The sequence below is a fragment of the Euleptes europaea genome, chromosome 8 (genome assembly GCF_029931775.1).
Source record: "Euleptes europaea isolate rEulEur1 chromosome 8, rEulEur1.hap1, whole genome shotgun sequence".
Lineage (NCBI taxonomy): Eukaryota > Metazoa > Chordata > Lepidosauria > Squamata > Sphaerodactylidae > Euleptes > Euleptes europaea.
Genome location: NC_079319.1, coordinates 98398001 through 98417314, shown reverse-complemented (window position 1 = coordinate 98417314; position 19314 = coordinate 98398001). Strand labels below are relative to the sequence as shown.

At 46.1% G+C, this 19314-nt stretch overlaps 1 protein-coding gene across 1 annotated transcript in view; it reads left to right on the top strand.

Moving 5' to 3' along the window:
- BCL2 (BCL2 apoptosis regulator) overlaps nt 1-18807 on the top strand; it is a 275963-nt gene extending 257156 nt beyond the window's left edge. Inside the window, exon 2 of the mRNA XM_056854132.1 lies at nt 18673-18807. Coding sequence (XP_056710110.1) covers nt 18673-18807 — 135 coding nt within the window. The remainder of the gene's footprint in view (nt 1-18672) is intronic.
- Nucleotides 18808-19314: the final 507 nt, after the last annotated feature.

Sequence of the window (19314 nt, the reverse complement as noted above, 5' to 3'; positions counted from 1 at the left end):
GTTGTAATACCACGTCTACGTATACAGTATTTTCGACCTCACTCACCATAACTGGAGCTTTGGGCTTTGCAGAAGAAGCTGCATGGGTCTGCGGGGACGCTCCGCTCACCACAGACCGTGCTCGTTTTTTGACAGGTCGAGAGGGGATTCCAGGTTAAGAGCCGGGGAATCCCAATGACGATCCTTGTCTGAGGACGGAGAGTTGTCCCCAACTGGGGCACTTGTAATCCGAGACCCTGAGGGGTCGATGAGCGTAGAAAGGGTGGATGGTTCCCCGACGTGGAGTGCAGAGGGTGTGGGTCGTCCCGGCGCTGTGCTGCAGGCGGCCGCGGTGCCTCTGCGTTGGGGTCATCCTCGAGCCCGAGGTGGTGCATCCAATCTGGGGTGAATGGGGCGCTGGGGGCAAGTCGCTGCGAAGTGACCCATGGCACCACAAACGAGACAAGCACCCCTCTGGAACCGAGTTTCGCGATCCAGAGGGGGCCGCTTGGGTTTCCACGGGCTGGAAAGCGACGCTTTCGGTGGGGGGGTTTGGTTGCTTTTTTCTTTGGTCCGTTGCCGGACCAGGGAAATGAAACGTCGGCGGCTCTCAACCTCCTCTGCTAGTAAAATCCAATCTTCAAGGGTCTCAGGATCACCCCGCATGTATGACCAGTTCAAAATGTCAGGGTGTAAGGCTTCCCGGAAATAATGAATAAAGGTAGCTTCTGGCCAGTCCACTATTTTACTGGCAAGTCTCTGGAATTCGTCCGTGAATTCCCGGACTGGAGAGGAGCCCTGCCTGAGTTGTAACAGTTCTGCTTTGGCACGTTCCCCCATGAAGGGGTCCTCAAACCGTCTCCGCAAAGCGAACATGAAGTTGTTGAGGGATCGTATGGATCGGGACCTGGTGTCAAATTGGAGGACCATCCAGTCGGCTGCTTTTCCTGTCAATAGGGAGGCTACGAAACGAACTCGGCTGTCTTCAGTGGGGAAGTATTGTCCTTGTTCTCTCATGTAACTGTCCACATGATGTAGGAAACAAGGCAGAGTATCGAGTGAACCATCGTAGGTCGTCTTCAGCTGAGGCTGCTTCCACTACACGGGTATGGGCTGTCCCGGTTGCACAGGTGCCCCAGGAATTGGCATACCTGGTGCTCCAGGGGCCGGCAGTTGCCCTGGGAGTGGCTGTTGCGGCACTCCCGGGGCTGGCACCACCGGAGCCCCGGGGGCGAGTAGAGCTGGTGGAGGTGGCTGAGCCGGCACCCCTGGGCCAGGGAGAACGGGTTGCGCTGGAATCGGTTGGGCCGGAGTCGTCAGTGCTTGTTGTAAGCGGTCATTTTCCCTGAACAAACGTTCCATTTGGTCTTGGAGGCTGTTTATATGGTCGTTTAAATCCCGGTTTTGGTTCCACAAGAGATGTACTTCGTCCCCAGGACCACCCGTACGACGCGCTCGGCTGACTCGAAGATCAGTGGCCCAGTGGGAACCATCCCCATACAAGTCTTCCTCGTCAGAGTAATCAGAGTACTGTAGACTTTCTGCAAGGCGCCGTGCACGTTGTGTGGTGTGAGACGGAGCAAAGACCGGAGAAAACATTGGCCCTAATGAGGGACTGGTTCTCGAGATGTCTTTGGGACATACATCCGCTCGTGCCCGTTCGGCGGCCAACCACTGTTCCCTTTCCCGCTCGGCCTGAGCTTTGGCCGCCGCCTCCATTGCTTTCTTTTGGTCAGCGAGAGTCTGGGCAGCTTCGAGTTTCAAAGCGGCAGCAGTGGTAATGATCGGCAGGAGCTCCTGCTCCAGAAGGGCGAGGATTGGAGTTGATTCCCCGCCCAGTAGTGGTTGGACTTGGACTGCTAGTGCGGGTGCTCCAACCCGAATGTTGGGGTCAACAACCGTGTTAGATCGGCCACCGTGGTATCGGTGGGTAGGTCCACAAACAGTAATGCCATTTGGATAGCGACCCATTGTGCCCCCGCTTGACATTCAGCCGAATCTGGCACCTGTGGAGCACCCTCCGTTGGTGCTCCCGCCATGGCTTGGGATACGTCGGGGCGGATTGGGGCCACTGCCAAAGGTTGCTGTTGAGCCTCTTGCAAAGTTAACCTTGCCAATAAGCGAGTTAAGGTGACCAGGTCATCCTGGGCAGCACGTACTTCATCCAGAAGCCCGTCCAGGATCAAAAGTTCGTGGTAGGCATCTTAATCCAAGTCCTCAGAGGTCCAAGGTTGCACAGCGGCAAGTGACCGCCACTGGACCTGAATAAGTTCTACTAGGCGGTTGATTTCTGCATCAGTCCGTACAGCTTCCAGTAGCACATCTCGCAGGAAAGTAGGGTCATCAGGACAAGTTGACGTCCCCAGCAGCAGGGCCCAGTGGTCCAAGTCCTCCAGGATTCCACACAGGGGGCTTGGAGCTGTGAACAGGCGAGCCCTCCAGGGCTCCAGCCAGGCAGGTAATAGAAATATTGATTCCTGCCTTAATGTGAGCACTTGTTCCCCAGAAGAACCACAGAGTCACACCAGGAAACGAAACAGTTCAAAAGAGATGACTTTAATGGTCTCACAGGAAAGCAGAGCACAAAAACCCAAAGGCAGGAATGGAGTAAAAGTAGCAAACACTGCATTATATGAGTACACTAGCAAGGCAGTGGCGATACAGTTTCATAAAATAACCTTCAACAGTACAGAGAGGCTCCCACAGGCACCTGTCAGCTTCAAAGGGAAAAGGAGGGGAAAGGAATGCGGGCAGCAGAGCAACAGAGTCCTTGAACAGAGTCTGTGAGAAACGAAAGTGTTTCTGATACAGCGAAGAAGCCTGACAGTACCAAGGCTCAGGACCCTCCAGGGTTTCGGCCAGAAAACCCCTACCCGGGGAGCGTCGCCTCTACTCCCACCTGGGGCCTAGGCAAACCCTCCAGGGCTCCAGCCACAGGCAATTCACTCGGAGAGCACGTCCCCTGCTCCAATCCGAGGGCCCGGCGAACCCTCCAGAGCTCCAGCCAGGCAGGGGAAAAATAGAGAAGAGATTCGTGCCAAAATGTAAGCACTTGTCCCCGTGGTAATCCCACAAACAGCATCCACAGACAAAGAGTCCAAAAGAGAGCTGATTTATTGGAAAACATACAGGTATGCAGAGCTTACAAGTACATTGGCACGAATGGCAATTGGGAGCACAGTGCAGGTCTATAAGGGAAAGTATTAGTCACAACGGGTCAAGGCGGCCCCCCCTCTAACAAAGGGCCGTTCCCACGGGAGACAGCGCTGGAACAGGAATTCAGTAGTCAGCAAGTTCGACCTTGAGAGGCACCTGGTGGAAACGAAATTAAAACATTCACAGGCTGCTGAGAGCAGTGGAAAGCAGGCCTGACAGCACTCTTTTATCCAACTGGTGTCCCCAAACATACCGGTGTTACAGCTGCAGCATAAACACAGGTGCTGACCGTGGTCACCAGTGGCTTGTTCCTGTGTCAGTGAAAAGGGGAGACCAGCTATGCAGAAGATTGATTCCTGCTCCCCCCCACCCCATCCTCAGCTCTGCCATATAAAAAGGCTTTGTTTCAGGGAGATTTACTATATAGATTAGAGTTCACTTGATGTTATATGTTGGGGGGAGTTCTCGCTTCCTCCCCCTCCCCCTTTAATGTATAAAACGGGTGTGGGAGTTTGCTTAAATCAGGTGTCAGGCATAAACAAATAGTGACAGGCTGTTCAAACAAGCTTCGGAAATAAGTCTAATCAGGATGTTTAAGAAAGCACCAAGGACCATAAAATAGTTGTTTAGAATAGAGTATGTAGTGCAGAAGCCACAACGTGGGGTGGAGAACCTTTTTTCCATCAAGGGCCATTTGGATATTTATAACATCATTCGCGGGCCATACAAAATTATCTACCTTGCCATCCAAGCCCCAAGCAGGCAGCTGTCCCAGATGACCCCCACCCCTGCGCAGGCAAGCAGGCAGCCATCCAACCAGTGGTGCACTCGCCCACCTGGTGGCACAGGATGGCCTATTGCACCAGCCGGGCGTAGGCATCCAGCCACACGCCAGAGTTGCTCCTGCTCCACATGGTCGGGGCCAGATTCTACAGCCGGCTCCTGCTACCTCCACCTGCAGGGATGAAATGAGGACACACTGGCTAAGAACTCCCCCCCCCCGCACATTGTGGCCCTACCTCCTTTAACCCCTCCATTGTTGCCACTTCCACCCCCAGCCCTCTTGTAGTACAGAGGGAATACGTTTCTCCATGTCCCGGGTGGGAAAGGGTTAACACAGTTTCTTGGGCAGTCCTAGCAGCTCGATAGCTAATGACTCTTCTGCAAGGCGGGAGGGAAGGTTCCTTTTCTCGGCAAAACAAACACACATCTGCCTTGAATAGAGGCTATTCCTGTCCGTGGGAGGGGGCAGATCACCAGTCTTAGACCCTTCTGAGATCTGTCAGTCTTGGACTGACCGGTGCCAGGCAGCATTTGAGACTCTGAAGAGGCGCTTTACCTCCAAGCCCGTTCTGGCCCACCCAGATTGTTCAAAGCCATTCACCCTTCAAGTAGATGCCTCGGAGAAGGCAATGGGAGGTGCGCTCCTTCAGAGGGATGACCAAGGGGTGCTTAGACCCTGTGCATATTTTTCAAAAAAATTCTCCAGCCCGGAACTAAATTGGCCGATTGGGGGAAAGGAAGCCATGGCTATTAAGCATGCCCTTACAGTCTGGTGGCAGTTCCTGGAGGGGGCGGCTGAACCTTTTGAAGTCTGGATGGACCACCGGAATCTTGAGGCTATATTGGGTCAGCGGAAGCTGTCGGCCAAACAGCTGCGCTGGGTGGACTTTTTCTCCCAATTCTGTTTCAACATTAAACACATGCCTGGGAAGGAAAACTGCCTGGCCGCTGGCTGTCCCGGATGCCGCAATATGAATGTAGAGTCAAGTGGCCGGTGGGATCCCTTTTTACCCAGGAACACCTGGGCTTGACATCGGAGGGGGGTAGCGCAGGAGTTCTGACAGGAGCCCAAACCAGCGCTCTGGCGAGAGAGTCCCCGGAGGCCCTAGGGGATCTCCCGGGTGCAGTCACAGAGGAGGGGAGGGAGTCCTCTCAGCAAGAGTGGGGAGACAGGACGGAGGAGCCGGTCCCAGTCTCCTCTCAGGAATCGGTTGCCACTACCCTCCGATCCTTGGCAGTCCCGGAGGACCTTCCAGAGGCCGTTAAGAGAAGGTGGGGGGATGCTCTTCAGCGGGAGCGGGGAGAGAAGTCTCTCCCGTCCCAGGTGAAGGACGGGAATGGTGCCCACAAGGATAAACACTACGTCCCCTGGAGCTGCGGCGGGAGGTGTTGGAATGGAGCCACAGTTCCAAAACGGGAGGGGGGGGCATTTCAGGTTTGTGAAAACCTTGCACCTAACAAGAAGGCAGATCTGGTGGCCGGGGATGCGCCAGGACATTGATGTATTCACCAAATCTTGTCCTGTGTGTGCGACGAGCAAACTCTTGATGGGGAAATCTCCAGGATTGTTAAAGCCCTAGAGACTCCCAAGGCACCCTGGCGGGTGATCGGGATGGACTAAATAACTGACCTCCCATCTAGCCAGGGGAAGACAGTTCTGTGGGTGATCACAGATCTCTTCTCAAAGCAAGTTCATCTCGTTCCGTTCATCTCGCCCTCTGCACACAAACTGGCTCGCTTATTTGTGCACCAGATCTTCAGATTACACGGCTTTCCGCGAAAGGTCGTGAGTGACAGGAGGTCCGTTTTCATGTCAAAATTTTGGAAAGCATTTTTAGGACTTGTGGATGTACAACAGGATTTGTCTTCGGCTTATCATCCGCAGACAGATGGGCAGACCGAAAGGGTTAACGCGGTGGTAGAATGTTACATGTGTCCCAGCAAGAACACAGATTTCACGCTATGCATTTTCATCTGACGTTTCTTATACCACACTGTAACTCTGACATGTAAATGTGGTCTTTGGGCACAACCAGGCATGACAGCATCCCCAGGTCTGACCAGGGACCGGCTGCCATTTTAAAGCCTAACGGGGGTGATCTAAAAATGCCACGAGGACCCAGTCCAGGTGCTGCAAGGTCAGGTGCTCTTGTTCTCCACCTGTGTGCCTTTTCAAGTGCTGAAATGGCCACGTACATACACCCTGTGGCTCTTTCAGTGCTTGAAAAGGCGACGGGGGGGGGGAGAACGAGTGTGTCAGGCCTGCATTCCTCTGCTCTCAGCAGCCTGTCGAACTGAGAATGTTTTGCTTTTGGGGCCTCTCAAGGTCGAACCTGCTAACTGTTGAATTCCTGTTCCAGCGCTCTCTCCCGTGGGAACGGCTCCTCGTTGGGAGGGGGGTACTGTGACCCATTGTGACTCATAGTTTCCAATATAGGCCTTACACTGTGCTACCCGTTCCCAGTTGTGCCAATTTACCTGTTAGCTCTGCAAACCTGTATGTTTTCCAGTAAATCAGCTCTCTTTTGGACTCCTCGTCTGTGGATGCTGTTTGTGGGATTACCACGGGGACTAGTGCTCACAGAGTGCCTCATCCCACCACACTGTGGTGGCATTTTTAAATCGCCTCTGTTGGCCTCTGAAATGGGGGCTGCATCCCCGCGTTGGATCCAGCAGCACCGTCATGTCTCGCTGCACCCTCAGAGCCACCGCAGACCACCCTGAAGAGCCTTCATAACCCCCCCCCCCCGGTACTGTCAAGGCCACCACCCTCTTTCTGGGCTCTGCTCTCTGTCTCTCCACTGGTGGAGGCAGGGCAGGTGGTGAGCGAGCCCCCGGGCCTTCTCCCAAACAGCCCCCCTGGCCTTTGAAGAGCTCTCCCCCTTGAGGCTTGCCTGGCACCTACTCGGTTGTCTTTTAGGCGCCAGGCCAGAATGTTCCTTTTTACTCGGGCTTTTACCTGAGGGGTTCCATCTTTTAAAGCTATTTTTGTGGTCTCCTTCTAGCCTGTTTTATGGAGTTCACTTTAGGGGTCTGGATGGTCTTTTATGCTGTGTTTAATATTGATTTATGCTGTTTTTATGCCCCTCTTTTATGTTTATTTATACATTTATTTTTGCCATCAAGTCACATCTGACTTATGGAGACTCCATAAAGTTTTCAACACAAGATACATTCAGCGGTCTCCCGTCCAAATCCTAGCCAGGGTCAGGGCTGAGAGTGCGTGTCTGGCCCAAGGTCACTCAGCAAGATTCCACGGCACCAGTGGGGATTTGAACCTGGTTCTCCCAGATCCTAGTCAGACACTTTAACTACTACACCATGCTGACTTTCAACATTTACGTTTATAGTTTTTTTATTATTGATCATTCTTACATTGTTGTTTTTATGACTCTATAGTCTCATCCTCTATGAAATCAATACTGGGAAATGTGGGTATGTAGGAAAAGAGAATCAGTTTAATAGTGTAATGACCTCTTCTGTTTTAAATTGCCCTAATCAGTATCACAATCTCAATTTCCTCAGGCTTTCCAGGAGCTAGTCTGCTTTCTCTTTTAATAATTCTCTTCTACTCCCTGCACAGAACAAAACCGACTGAAAACATCATGGGGAAAGTCTGTAGTGGGAGCATCAGAGTTGACAGCGTTTGCTTGCAGTCCACACATAAGCCCCCTCTGCAGATGTTGCATTGGCATTCTGTCATACGGACCAGGAGATTGGCTAGTCACAGGTTTCAGGAGCATGATTCACTGATCACACATTCGCACGATTTTCCACGGAAAACCCACCCATAGCCCTATTCACACAACATGGCAATTGTGTTCCTAGCTTAGTACCCACATGGCAGATTCATGTATTGTCCAGTTCATCCAATGTGGAAATCACATGAATTGTGCTCCTGAAACATCCGACTGGCAGGCTCATTTTCCACATGAACAGAATGCAAATGTGATGTCCGGGGGTTGGTGGGAATTAAAGCATTCAAATATAGTTGGGGGGGGGGGGATGATGCATCTGTTAGCCAAATATTGTGCTTTTTATACCCAGCAAAAAATCAGAACAAATTATTAACGCTGTTATTTTCTACATTTATGAATGTTTCTATAGCCAAGTCAGTTTTGTTGGTGTTTTTCCTTGGTATGGTTTACATGCCTGTGTTTATAATTTGATTTCTCATCATCTGATCTTTATGCCTAAAACCCAGTAAACTTATTACAGGAACGCATGTACAAGACATGTATTCTGTACACGTTTTTTCTTTGTATGCGTATTGAGTAATTCTTATGTTCAACACATCTGTGGAGTGAATGCACAATTTAAGACCACATTTATCCATGTACTGATCCCCAGTTTATTTTAAAACTAAAAGAGGATTGGCTCTTGTAGGCAGATGTATGTGCTTATGAGCAGGATGCATGACTATTGAATGATGACATGTGCACAGGGCTTTGATTTGCGCTTGACAAACTGAACAGCCCTGTCCCCTACTTTGGAAGGCCATGTGTTTAAGGGGATATGGAAGTTCAGCCTGTAGTGTTTTGTCTGTCCTGGTTCATTCCTAGATGCAGATAGCTATGAAACGGTAACCTTTGAAGAATCAACATGCATGTGTGCATGATCCATGATCAGCAAGGAAACACAGGTCGGGGTTCTCATGGGTTGCAGGGAGGAGTGAAGGTTTCATATGCATGCACATGAGGAACATCTCTCCCAGAAGCCCAATGTACCCTCAGACAGACAGCGTGGCATAGTAGAAAAGAGCAAGAGTCCAGTAGCACCTTAAAGACTAACAAAAATATTTTCTGGCAGGGTTTGAGCTTTCGTGAGCCTCAGCTCACTTCTTCAGATACAGCTAGAATGTGAATCCATCTGTCTTTAAGTAGAGGAGAGTGAATTCAGACAAGCATTAGTACGTAAATGTTAACAATATGTAAATGTGAACAGCAGGCATGATGGGATTAGGTGTGGTATGCAGAAGAGTCTGTGATGTCCAGGGGAGAGATGGGTGTGGAGAAATCAGCATTGGTAATGAGCCTTGAAGGCAAGGTTTTTATTCAGCCCAGGTAAATGCATTGTCTTTAGTTTGAATATCAACTGTAATTCAGCAGTTTCTCTTTCCAATCTACTTCCGGTTTGGTAAGGACTTATACCTTCAAATCAATGGCACTGCCATGGGCACTTGCACTCCACAATATACCAACATTTTCATGGCAGATCTAGAACAACGTTTTCTGAACTCATACCCACTGGCACCTCTCCTTTACTTGAGATTCATTGATGACATTTTCTTTGTCTGGACTCATGGCAAAGAAGCCCTTAAAAGATTTCACCAGGCTTTCAACGACTCCCACCCCACCATCAATCTAACTATGAATTACTCCGAACAAGAAATCAACTTCCTAGACACCACAGTACGGATCCACGGGGCACACAAGCACCACATTGTACTGGAAACCGACAGTTCGGCAAACGTATCTACATGCGTCCAGCCACCACCCCAACCATATCAGACAATCCATTGTCTATAGCCAAGCCCTACGCTATAGTCGCATCTGCTCCAATCCTTCAGACAGAGATACACACTTGAGAGACCTACAGCAAACATTTTTGCAACTACAATATCCTGCTGATATGGTGAGAAAGATGATTGAGAAGGCCAGAATGATACCCAGGCACAACTTACTACAAGATAAGCCCAGAGAGAATGACAACAGAACACCTCTGGTTGTCATTTATAGCTCCCAACTAAAACCAGTCCAACGTATTATTAAGGACCTACAACCAATGCTGGATTGTGACACTTCCCTCTCTGAAGCACTTGGGGGGGGGCGTCCCTTTCTTGCTTACAGACAGCTGGCTAACCTAAAACAACTTCTCACCCATGATGATAAACTACTTAACAGGAACATGGACTCTGGCACCAAGGCCTGCAACAAACCAAGGTGCCAACTTTGCCCTCATATAGATTCTAGGAACATTATCTCTGGACCCACCAATGTCAGCCATACTATCTCAGGTTCATACTCCTGCTCATCTTCTAATGTGATTTATGCCATCACATGCCAGCAATGCCCTTCCACAATCTACATTGGACAAACAGGTCTGTCTCTTAGACAAAGATTAAATGGACATAAGTCTGACATCAGAAACCACAATATTCAAAAACCAGTGGGAGAACATTTCAACCTTCCAGGACATTCTGTTGCAGATTTAAGAGTAGCAGTTCTCTTACAAAGGAATTTCAAAGGGAGATTAGAAAGAGAAACTGCTGAATTACAGTTGATATTCAAACTAGAGACAATTCATTTACCTGGGCTGAATAAAGACCTTGCATTCATGGCTCATTACCAATGCTGATTTCTCCACACCCATCTCTCCCCTGGACATCACAGACTCTTCTGCATACCACACCTAATCCCATCACGCCTGCTATTCACATTTACATACTGTTAACATTTACATACTAATGCTTGTCTGAATTCACTCTCCTCTACTTAAAGACAGATGGATTCACATTCTAGCTGTATCTGAAGAAGTGAGCTGAGGCTCACGAAAGCTCAAACCCTGCCAGAAAATATTTTTGTTAGTCTTTAAGGTGCTACTAGACTCTTGCTCTTTTCTACTACTGCAGACAGACTAACACAGCTACCCACTGTGAATTATCAGCGTGGCATAGTGTTTAAGAGCAGCAGACTCTGATCTGGAGAACTGGGTTGGTTTCCCTGCTCCTCCACATGAAGCCTGCTGGGTGTCCTTGGGCCAGTCATAGTTTTCTCAGCACTCTCTCAGCCCCACCTACCTCACAAGGTGCCTGACTGTTGTGGAGAGAGGAAGGGAAGTGTCGCGGTTCGGGCCGTTAAGTGCCTACACTCTTAGAAAGGACCCCTTCCTGAGAAGGGATATGTTATCTTATTCAGCGAGACACCACTAGACCGGAATCAACGGTTCCTAGAAACTTGTTATTGCTCCTAGGACATCTCTTGAACACGCCAATAAATTTATAATAATGGACAAGAGTAGAAGTATATAAAAAACACATTTATTTACATTATATAATATATGCTTTTTGGTTGCAAAGCCTTAAAATATCATATAAGGATAAACATCATTAGTCTTAAACATGTTTATGTAGCAAGTAATCATTCACATTCTCTATGCCTCCATAAAGGAGTATTTTAGTCAGAATATACTCATAAAGTATCCTTAGTGCAATGCACCTTCATTCAGAATATAAGGTTACAGAAATCCTGTCAAAATATGGTTAATTCTTTGGAGAAAGATTTGGTTAGAAGCATCCTAACTTAAATCATTCAAAACATCATAACATTTTTGTACAGAAGACACACTATACCTTGCTGTGTCATCTGTGTCATCTGGAGTCCTTTAAGAGTCTAAGCTCTATGAGAACATATGAAGTTATCCCAGAGCATCTGTATTTGCTAAGTCTTAAATCCTTTAAAGACTTCTATTAATATTCTTAACTGATCATCATTAAGATCAGGCATCGTGTATGTACATGCTATGCATGCTCTTTCTAGTTTTAGACAGCAATGCTGAATATATAAATACAATGTGTTAGCTTAAAGCTGTTTACAGTCTCTTTGACTGTGCCAATCTGTGTATGTGCATTGTGCATATCTCACAGAGTACAGAGAATCTCCTTTCCCTTCAGGAACTTCTCTGGTCTCTTGCTCTGAGGAAGTTCAGAAGTCCCTCTGTTAAGTAGAGGACGTTCTGATACAATCTCAGCGGTCTAGCTATTAGCCCTGTATTCAGGATGCTTCTTAGCATTGGTAAGCCAAATAGGCTTAGTTTGTAAGAATCCATAAATCTGATGGACTCTCAGTGTTCCAATACATGGAAAGATCACTGCACTTAGATTCCTATTCAAAGAATAGGAATTCTAAGGGTCTCTATCCTCTTCTAGGAATAGAGCAGTCTCACAAGAAGACTGTAAGTAAGATATGTTGAAATATCCAGATCTTGATACTTCAAGATATCTCTGAGAACTGCTGTCCACGCAAGGACAGAGTTTCAATGTTTTACATCTCAAGCCTTTTGAGATGGAGAAGTGTTATTCCAAACAGCTGCAGTCTGTCAGTCATAACACTCTAAAAGTGCTAGCTGTTCTGCAGCTGTATTTATGCTGTTTCTAGACCCATTAAGAGTGTTCCTTTATCCCCTCTTCCTTATCCTTCAAACGGGTACCTTTATTCTCTCTTATCAGATACCAGGAGCTTAGTGGCATCTGCTCCTGTCCTCTGATATCTTATTGTCCAAATATGGACATCCTTCCCTTTTACTCTTCTGTGCTTAAAGTATAAACCCTCATTTCTGAGTTACATGATCACGTTACATATTTAATTTCTATACCATCCTCTTCGTTAGGACAATACGCATTAAATGAGACTACTTAGAAATCTGTAGCACAACGTTTAACTATATAACTCATGAAACACAATTATAGCTGACATTGTCACTTGCAAAGTGTCATTTGTTTACATTTGGCTGCATAGCCTTCAGAAGGCAAGAAAGCATATTACTCTTATCTTTGAGAGAACTTTAATGCCTCAATAGCACAGTTTCAGCTATTGAGACCTTGAAAAGGCCTTTGAGATTCTGACATCTGGCAGCTGAGTCAGAAAGGTGACTTTACGCTGCCCCTTCAAGGGAAGGTGCTCAGCTCTGCCCCTTCAAGGACAAAGCCAGAGTAACTTTAGTAAGTTAGCTTTGATAGAGCTAACCTTGAGAGTAGTCTGTCAGCCTGACACAGAGCTAGCCTGTCAGCATGACACAGACATTCATTATACATTACACAATCCTCTATAGTGGCTCAGTTTGCATGATGTGTTTAAGCTCTATATGGAATTAATTCTGCACATGTTCACAAAATACCATGATCATGTCAGAGACTGCTACAGAAGGAGATCGTAAGCCACTTTGAAACTCCTTAGGGCAAAGAAAAAGTGGGGTATAAAAACCAACTCTTCTTCTGCCCATCAGGATTGTAGGCAGGAACACTTGAGAAGCGGGTGCTACAAAGTTCTTCTACATTGCATCTACCTGCTTTTTTGCTTCAGTGAACATACAATGACCCCTTTCCTTTTACGAGCCCAGTTCTTTCTCACTGTGGAGGCTCTGGCTACACCTCTCCCCTGCTCTCACACAGCAGTGATTGCCTGAGGTGGGTGCCCCTCAGACCCCAAATAGATGCAGATCCCCCCAGACACACCACTGCTTGCAGCTTGCAAAAAATGCAACTGTGTGTGGGTTGGCCACATGGTAAAGCAGCATTATTATTATTATTATTTGAGACATATCTTCTTTTTCATATGTTTTACGCTTTTCCCACTTTTAAAACCATTTTCTGTATTAATATTATTAATGGGTTGATGCTGTCGGCGTGGCATAGCAATTAGACTGTCAGACAAGAATCTGGGAGTTTAGTTTGCCATGGAAGCTTGCTGGGTGACCTTGGGCCAGTCAAACACTCTCCGCCTAACCTACCACACTGGACCAATATACCTAAACTAAACTTAGATGATAAGGAGTTTATGGAAAAAGATATTACCATACAAGAAATAGAAACGGCTATTCAAAATTTGAAAGTTAATAAAGCCCCGGGTCTGGATGGCTATATAGCTGAATTTTATAAAAAATTAAGTCATATAATTAAAATTCCATTATTTAAAGCATTAAATAATATTTTTAGAAACGGAAAATTACCAAATACGTGGGAAGAAAGTAACATTATAGTTATTCCCAAACCAGAAAAAGACCCAACTCTAACTAGCTCCTATAGACCCATTAGTCTTCTAAATATTGACTATAAAATCTTAACTTCGATTTTAGCAAATAGATTAAGACAAATAATAAACAAATATGTTAATCCAGACCAAACAGGTTTCATCCCTAAAAGATATTCAACATCGAACATCCGGAAAAATTTAAACCTGCAGGAATATATAAAGAAGACAACAGATAAAGCAGCTTTTTTATTCTTAGATGCTGAAAAAGCGTTTGATAGAGTGGGACACCAATATTTAAAAGAAACCATACTTAGTTTTGGTTTCGGAGAAGATTTTTACAAATGGATTAACATCATATATAATAAATGTCAAGCTAAAATAAGAATTAATGGGGGAATAACAGAAAGTTTTGACATCATGCGAGGGGTTAGGCAAGGCTGCCCTCTGTCTGCTCTATTATATGCTCTATCTCTAGAACCTTTAGCAATCTCAATAAGAGATAATAATCAAATTAAAGGCATACGGATTAAAGGCGAGGAATTTAAATTAAGCCTTTATGCAGATTACATAGGCCTAAAACGTATGGTCACTTAGCCCAGTTCCAGCCCCGTTCCAGCCCAGTTCCCTCCCAGTTTCACCCAGGATCAAATCTTCGCCAACAGACGATACCTTATTTACTCTTCTTTCAGCCCTGTATCGAAGTGAAATGAACCCGCCTTTTCCCATTCCTCTTCTGGGAGAAACAGAAACAGGGGGAAACCCAGATGATTGGCATCTCTCACAGCCAATCGCGAAGCAGTGTTTGAAGCGGCAGGGATTCAACTGTTTCCTGCCTGCTGCTACTTCGGAGCTTTTTCTGAGAAAAAGAAAGTCTTTTTTAAAAAGAGGCTTGGATCCCCCCCCTTCTTTCAGGTAGCTCCGTTTTTTGTTTTTTAGTTCTTAAAATGCTTTTAAAATTACAAGCGGGGGGGGGGGGGAGCCTCCATTAGTCAATTCGAAAGGACCAATCACCAGGAGCGGGGGGGGGGAGGGCTTTCTCAGCAGGAACCCGCATTTTCTGTTTACATGGATCCATTTGCACACAGTTTAGTCCCTGCTCATTCAAGGTAATGCGGGTTCATTTGATCCTGGGTGGAACTGGGCTGGAACTGGGCTAAGTGACCATGCGTTTTAGGCCATAGTGCTCTTTCTAACAGAAACAGATAAATCTGGAACTGAGATTAGAAAAGTTATCACAGAGTTTAGTAAAATATCTGGATACAAATTAAATGCAAATAAATCAGAAGTTATTTTTTTTAACTTTGACAACAATAAGGAGAAACAAATATGGGCATAAGATCTAAGAAAAGCAGAAAACGTTAAATATCTAGGTATCTGGCTAAGTACAGATAGAACTAAATGTTTAATTTTAAATTGCGGTAAAATAGCTAAAGAACTAAAAGAATATGTCCAAAAATGGCTTCCTCTAAATGTCACACTTCTAGGTCGAGTCAATTTACTTAAAATGATAATCTTACCAAAAATAAATTTTATTTTCAATAACTAACCTACCACACCAGGTTGTTGTGAGGATAAAATGGAAAAGGGGAGAATGCCTCTTTGGCATTCCCAGTGAGGGGAATTATAAATGAAGTAAATAAAATTAACTAATTGGCTTATTCCATTCAAAACTTCACAAACCCACATATGCTCAGGTCACTACTCTTTGTAAACAAGAAACAAACCCTAGATCATGTTTATATTCTCATTAATAGAGATTTTAACTGACCGCTAGCAGCCCTGAGAAAATACACACAGACAGTAGTAGCACCGAATCAGAGGTGCCGGAGGAGGCTGCGGGTTTCAGACTATGAGCTCTATATGGCAAGTTGTAGCTGGGTGAAGTAAAAAAGGACAAATGATCCTTCCACAGCTGAGCATTTACAAGCTGTGGACCATGAGAACTATTAAAGTGATGAGATCCTGGGTAAACACTTGTTTCAGTATTCTTATAGTGTCCTCTTCAGATTATATAAATAATATAAAGAAGAGTTGGTTTTTATATGCCAATGTTCTCTACCTTTCAAAGAGAATCAAACCGCCTTCCCTTCCTTTCCCCACAACAGACACCCTGTGAGGTAGGTGGGCTGACCATACGTACCGATTTGAATGGGACAGTCCAGTTTTTATCATATTTCCTGGCCGTCCCGTTTTTTTAATTAAAATGTCAATGTTGTCCTGTTTTGTACCTCATTACACTTCCAACGTTTGTTTCCTTCAGTTCTGACATTTCTTATGCTGCATGCAGGCATGGCTGGGTAAATTCTCATAGAAAAAGTGCTCCAGTCGGGTTACACCGCACGGAGCTTAGCTCTGCCTCCCCATGCCAAGGGTGAGAAGGAAGGAGGAGGGGAGGAGGAAGGGAGTGACAGGGAGAGGGGCTGCTGGTGCTCAGCAGCTAGCCAGGAATTATATATATATATATATGTATGCACATCTGACCTAGGGAGATAGACACACACACACATACACACACACTTCTGTCACTGAAGAATAATGGTAAGCTCAATATGTTTATGTAATAAAACTTTTTTATCGTCTTGCTTTTTCATGGTATTCATGGTTATTAGTTAGAATGGATACTGGTCATGCTGCATACCTATTCTCTCTAGTATCAGAGGAGCAGGCCTATTATTTTGGTGCGGCAAAACACAGGCAGGATGGTGCTGCTGCAGTCGTCTTGTTTGTGGGCTTCCTAGAGGCACCTGGTTGGCCGCTGTGTGAACGGACTGCTGGACTTGATGGGCCTCCTGGGTCTGACCCAGCAGGGCCTTTCTTATGTTCATGAATACAGAATATTGCATAACCCCTGTCCTGTTTTTGTCTCAAGGAAATATGGTCAGCCTAGTCTTAGTTCTCTCTGAACTCTCTCAGCCCCACCTACCTCACAGGGTATCTATTGTGAGGAAGGCAAGGCGATTGTCAGCTGGTTTGATTCCTCCTTAAGTGGTAGAGAAAGTCAGCATATAAAAACCAACTCTTCTTCTTCATATAGACCATACTGAAACTTCACGGTAATTCAGGAAGGTAAAGATAATAACAGCAAGTGTCAAAGACTAATGCTGGATGAGAAAGGACTGTATCTTCATAACAATCTTGAAAGTATAGAAGTAGACAGCAATAACTGGGACATAAAAATGTCAACACTGGTTGCTCCCTCCAAGCGTGAATACCCTCTGAATTGAGGAAAGGGCTGGTTAGAACACTTTTTCTGTCTCCACCAGCATATATGGAAAGTATTTCTCTGTTTAAGGACCAGCTGTATAGGATTTGAGTTGCATAGTGGAAAAAAGTGTGATGCTCCACCTTGCTTCAGCTGTCAAATGTGTTACAAAGGATAATTGCTCTGTCAGGAATCAAAGTGATTACTCCTAGATTAACTAGAGCTGTGACTGTTCATTTTCTCAATACATTCATACATTTTTATTGATCTTATTGCAAGACACTTCCGGCAAATTTTAAAGAGAAGTAACATAAGCTAATAAAACCGCTGGTTCTTGTAGGTTATCCGGGCTGTGTGACCGTGGTCTTGGTATTTTCTTTCCTGACGTTTCGCCAGCAGCTGTGGCCGGCATCTTCAGAGGAGTAACACTGAAGGACAGTGTCTCTGTGTTACTCCTCTGAAGATGCCTGCCACAGCTGCTGGCGAAACGTCAGGAAAGAAAATACCAAGACCACGGTCACACAGCCCGGATAACCCACAAGAACCAATGAACTCAGACCATGAAAGCCTTTGACAATATTTTAATATAACTGCATTCTCCATATAGAGGTGGCACAGTAAGGAGGCAACATTTGGAAAGCCAGAATACATTTTACAGCGTTATTTCCATTGTATTTAATTAACACCTTGGTTTCTCCCCCCACAGCAGACCCTAATCCGGAATTTTAAATTATTCTAGTTTGTACAACTGTCTTTATCCAACTTGTTCTTGCTAACTCTTAGTAACTGAGCAGCTGCTCCAGAGAAGTCAGGAGTGCCTGAGCCTGTTGTAGGTTTTTTTTGTTGGGGGTGGGTGGGGGGGTGGGGCGCTTGACAAGATGGGAGTTAGGTGGGTTCCCCTGCCGCCTTTCTTCCTTGCCTCACTCTATCTCCCCCATTCCCCCTCCCTCACCTCTGCGGTTGCCAACCTTCAGGTAGGGCCTGGAGTTCTTCCAGAATTAAAATGGATCTCCAGATTACAGAGATCAGTTCCCCTGGAGGAAATGGCAGCTTCAGAGGCTGGACTACACAGCATCCCTCTGCTCCTCAGCCTCTGCTCTCAAATCTCCAAGAATTTTCCAACCCAAAGTGAGCAGCCCTCTTCTCCGCCCGCCACAGAGGGCCCCGGTGGACAGAGGGAAGTAGGTAGGCAGATGAGCAGTAACCACTGCTTAACCACTCTGGCCAGTGAGCGTGTAGCAATGGAGTAGCCACGTTCCCCCAGCCATCCACTTCCTCAGGCTGACGGCAGCTGCTGCTGTGCTCCGGTCCACCACCTTGTTAGTGGCAGGTGCCCTCCCACGGGTGGTAGAGGGAGGGCCAGATAGTTAGTCCACAGGATCATGTTCTTTAACAAAACATGCTATTATGACTTAGTGTGAACGCCTCAGTCATCCAGGCCAGTGGGTTGCCTGCTGTCGCCAAAACAGAAAGCAATCTGCCTTTTAAGAATATTAGACATACAGAGGTCAGTGTTCTTATCATGCTAGATCCTACCTCTTGAGAACCATTTCCTAGATAGGAATCACTAGACCCCAGGTAAACTGTGGGCAGCTGTACAAGACTTACAAGCATGTGTAGAGAAGCCCAGCATCGATGTGGAGAGGAAGGCCGTGCCAGTTTTTGTTCCTGTTCATAGCTAGTGTGGTGACTTTGACTGTGATGTTCAGATGATGTCGAATGTGGTCTGTTGATCCTTGCCACGTGTTCCATTATGTAACTTTGATCTCTTATCTCCCCCCACCCACCTTCTCTTTTACCCAGGATGCCTTTGTGGAGCTGTACAGCAACAACATGAGGCCTTTGTTTGACTTCTCGTGGCTGCCTCTGAAGACGATCCTGGCTCTGGCTGTGGTGGGCGCCTGCATCACCCTTGGCGCTTATCTGGGGCATAAGTGACTCCAACCAACCTGTGGTAGACTGCTGGAAAAGCTTCCTTTCCCCATCTAACTGAAACAAGACAAAAAAGAGAGTAAAATAATATGTGGTATTTTTCTTGTAGCATAATGCTATTATCTTATGAGCCACACTGCTTTCTAGATAAATATTAAATCAGCTATTACTGCCAAAGGGAATATTCATTTATTTTTTACATTGCCGGAGAAGAGTTATTTATTAAAGATATTTTACATTTAACTCACTATTTTCCTGAAACTCTGTACACTATACACAAGGACATCATAATATGATTTCAGTCACATTCAGAGAGACCCAAAGATGTTCTAGTGAAGTGTAACTGGACAGACTATTCTATGATAGTAGAAGGAAGAACAGACTACCGACAGAACCCACGTCTCCTTAGGAAAGACAATTCATGGGTTGCTATGCACCTAGAAGGTAAAGCCTAAAATCAAGCATGGAAGAGATGCGAGTGATTTTCAGCCAGTATTGCCATTGGTCATTCAG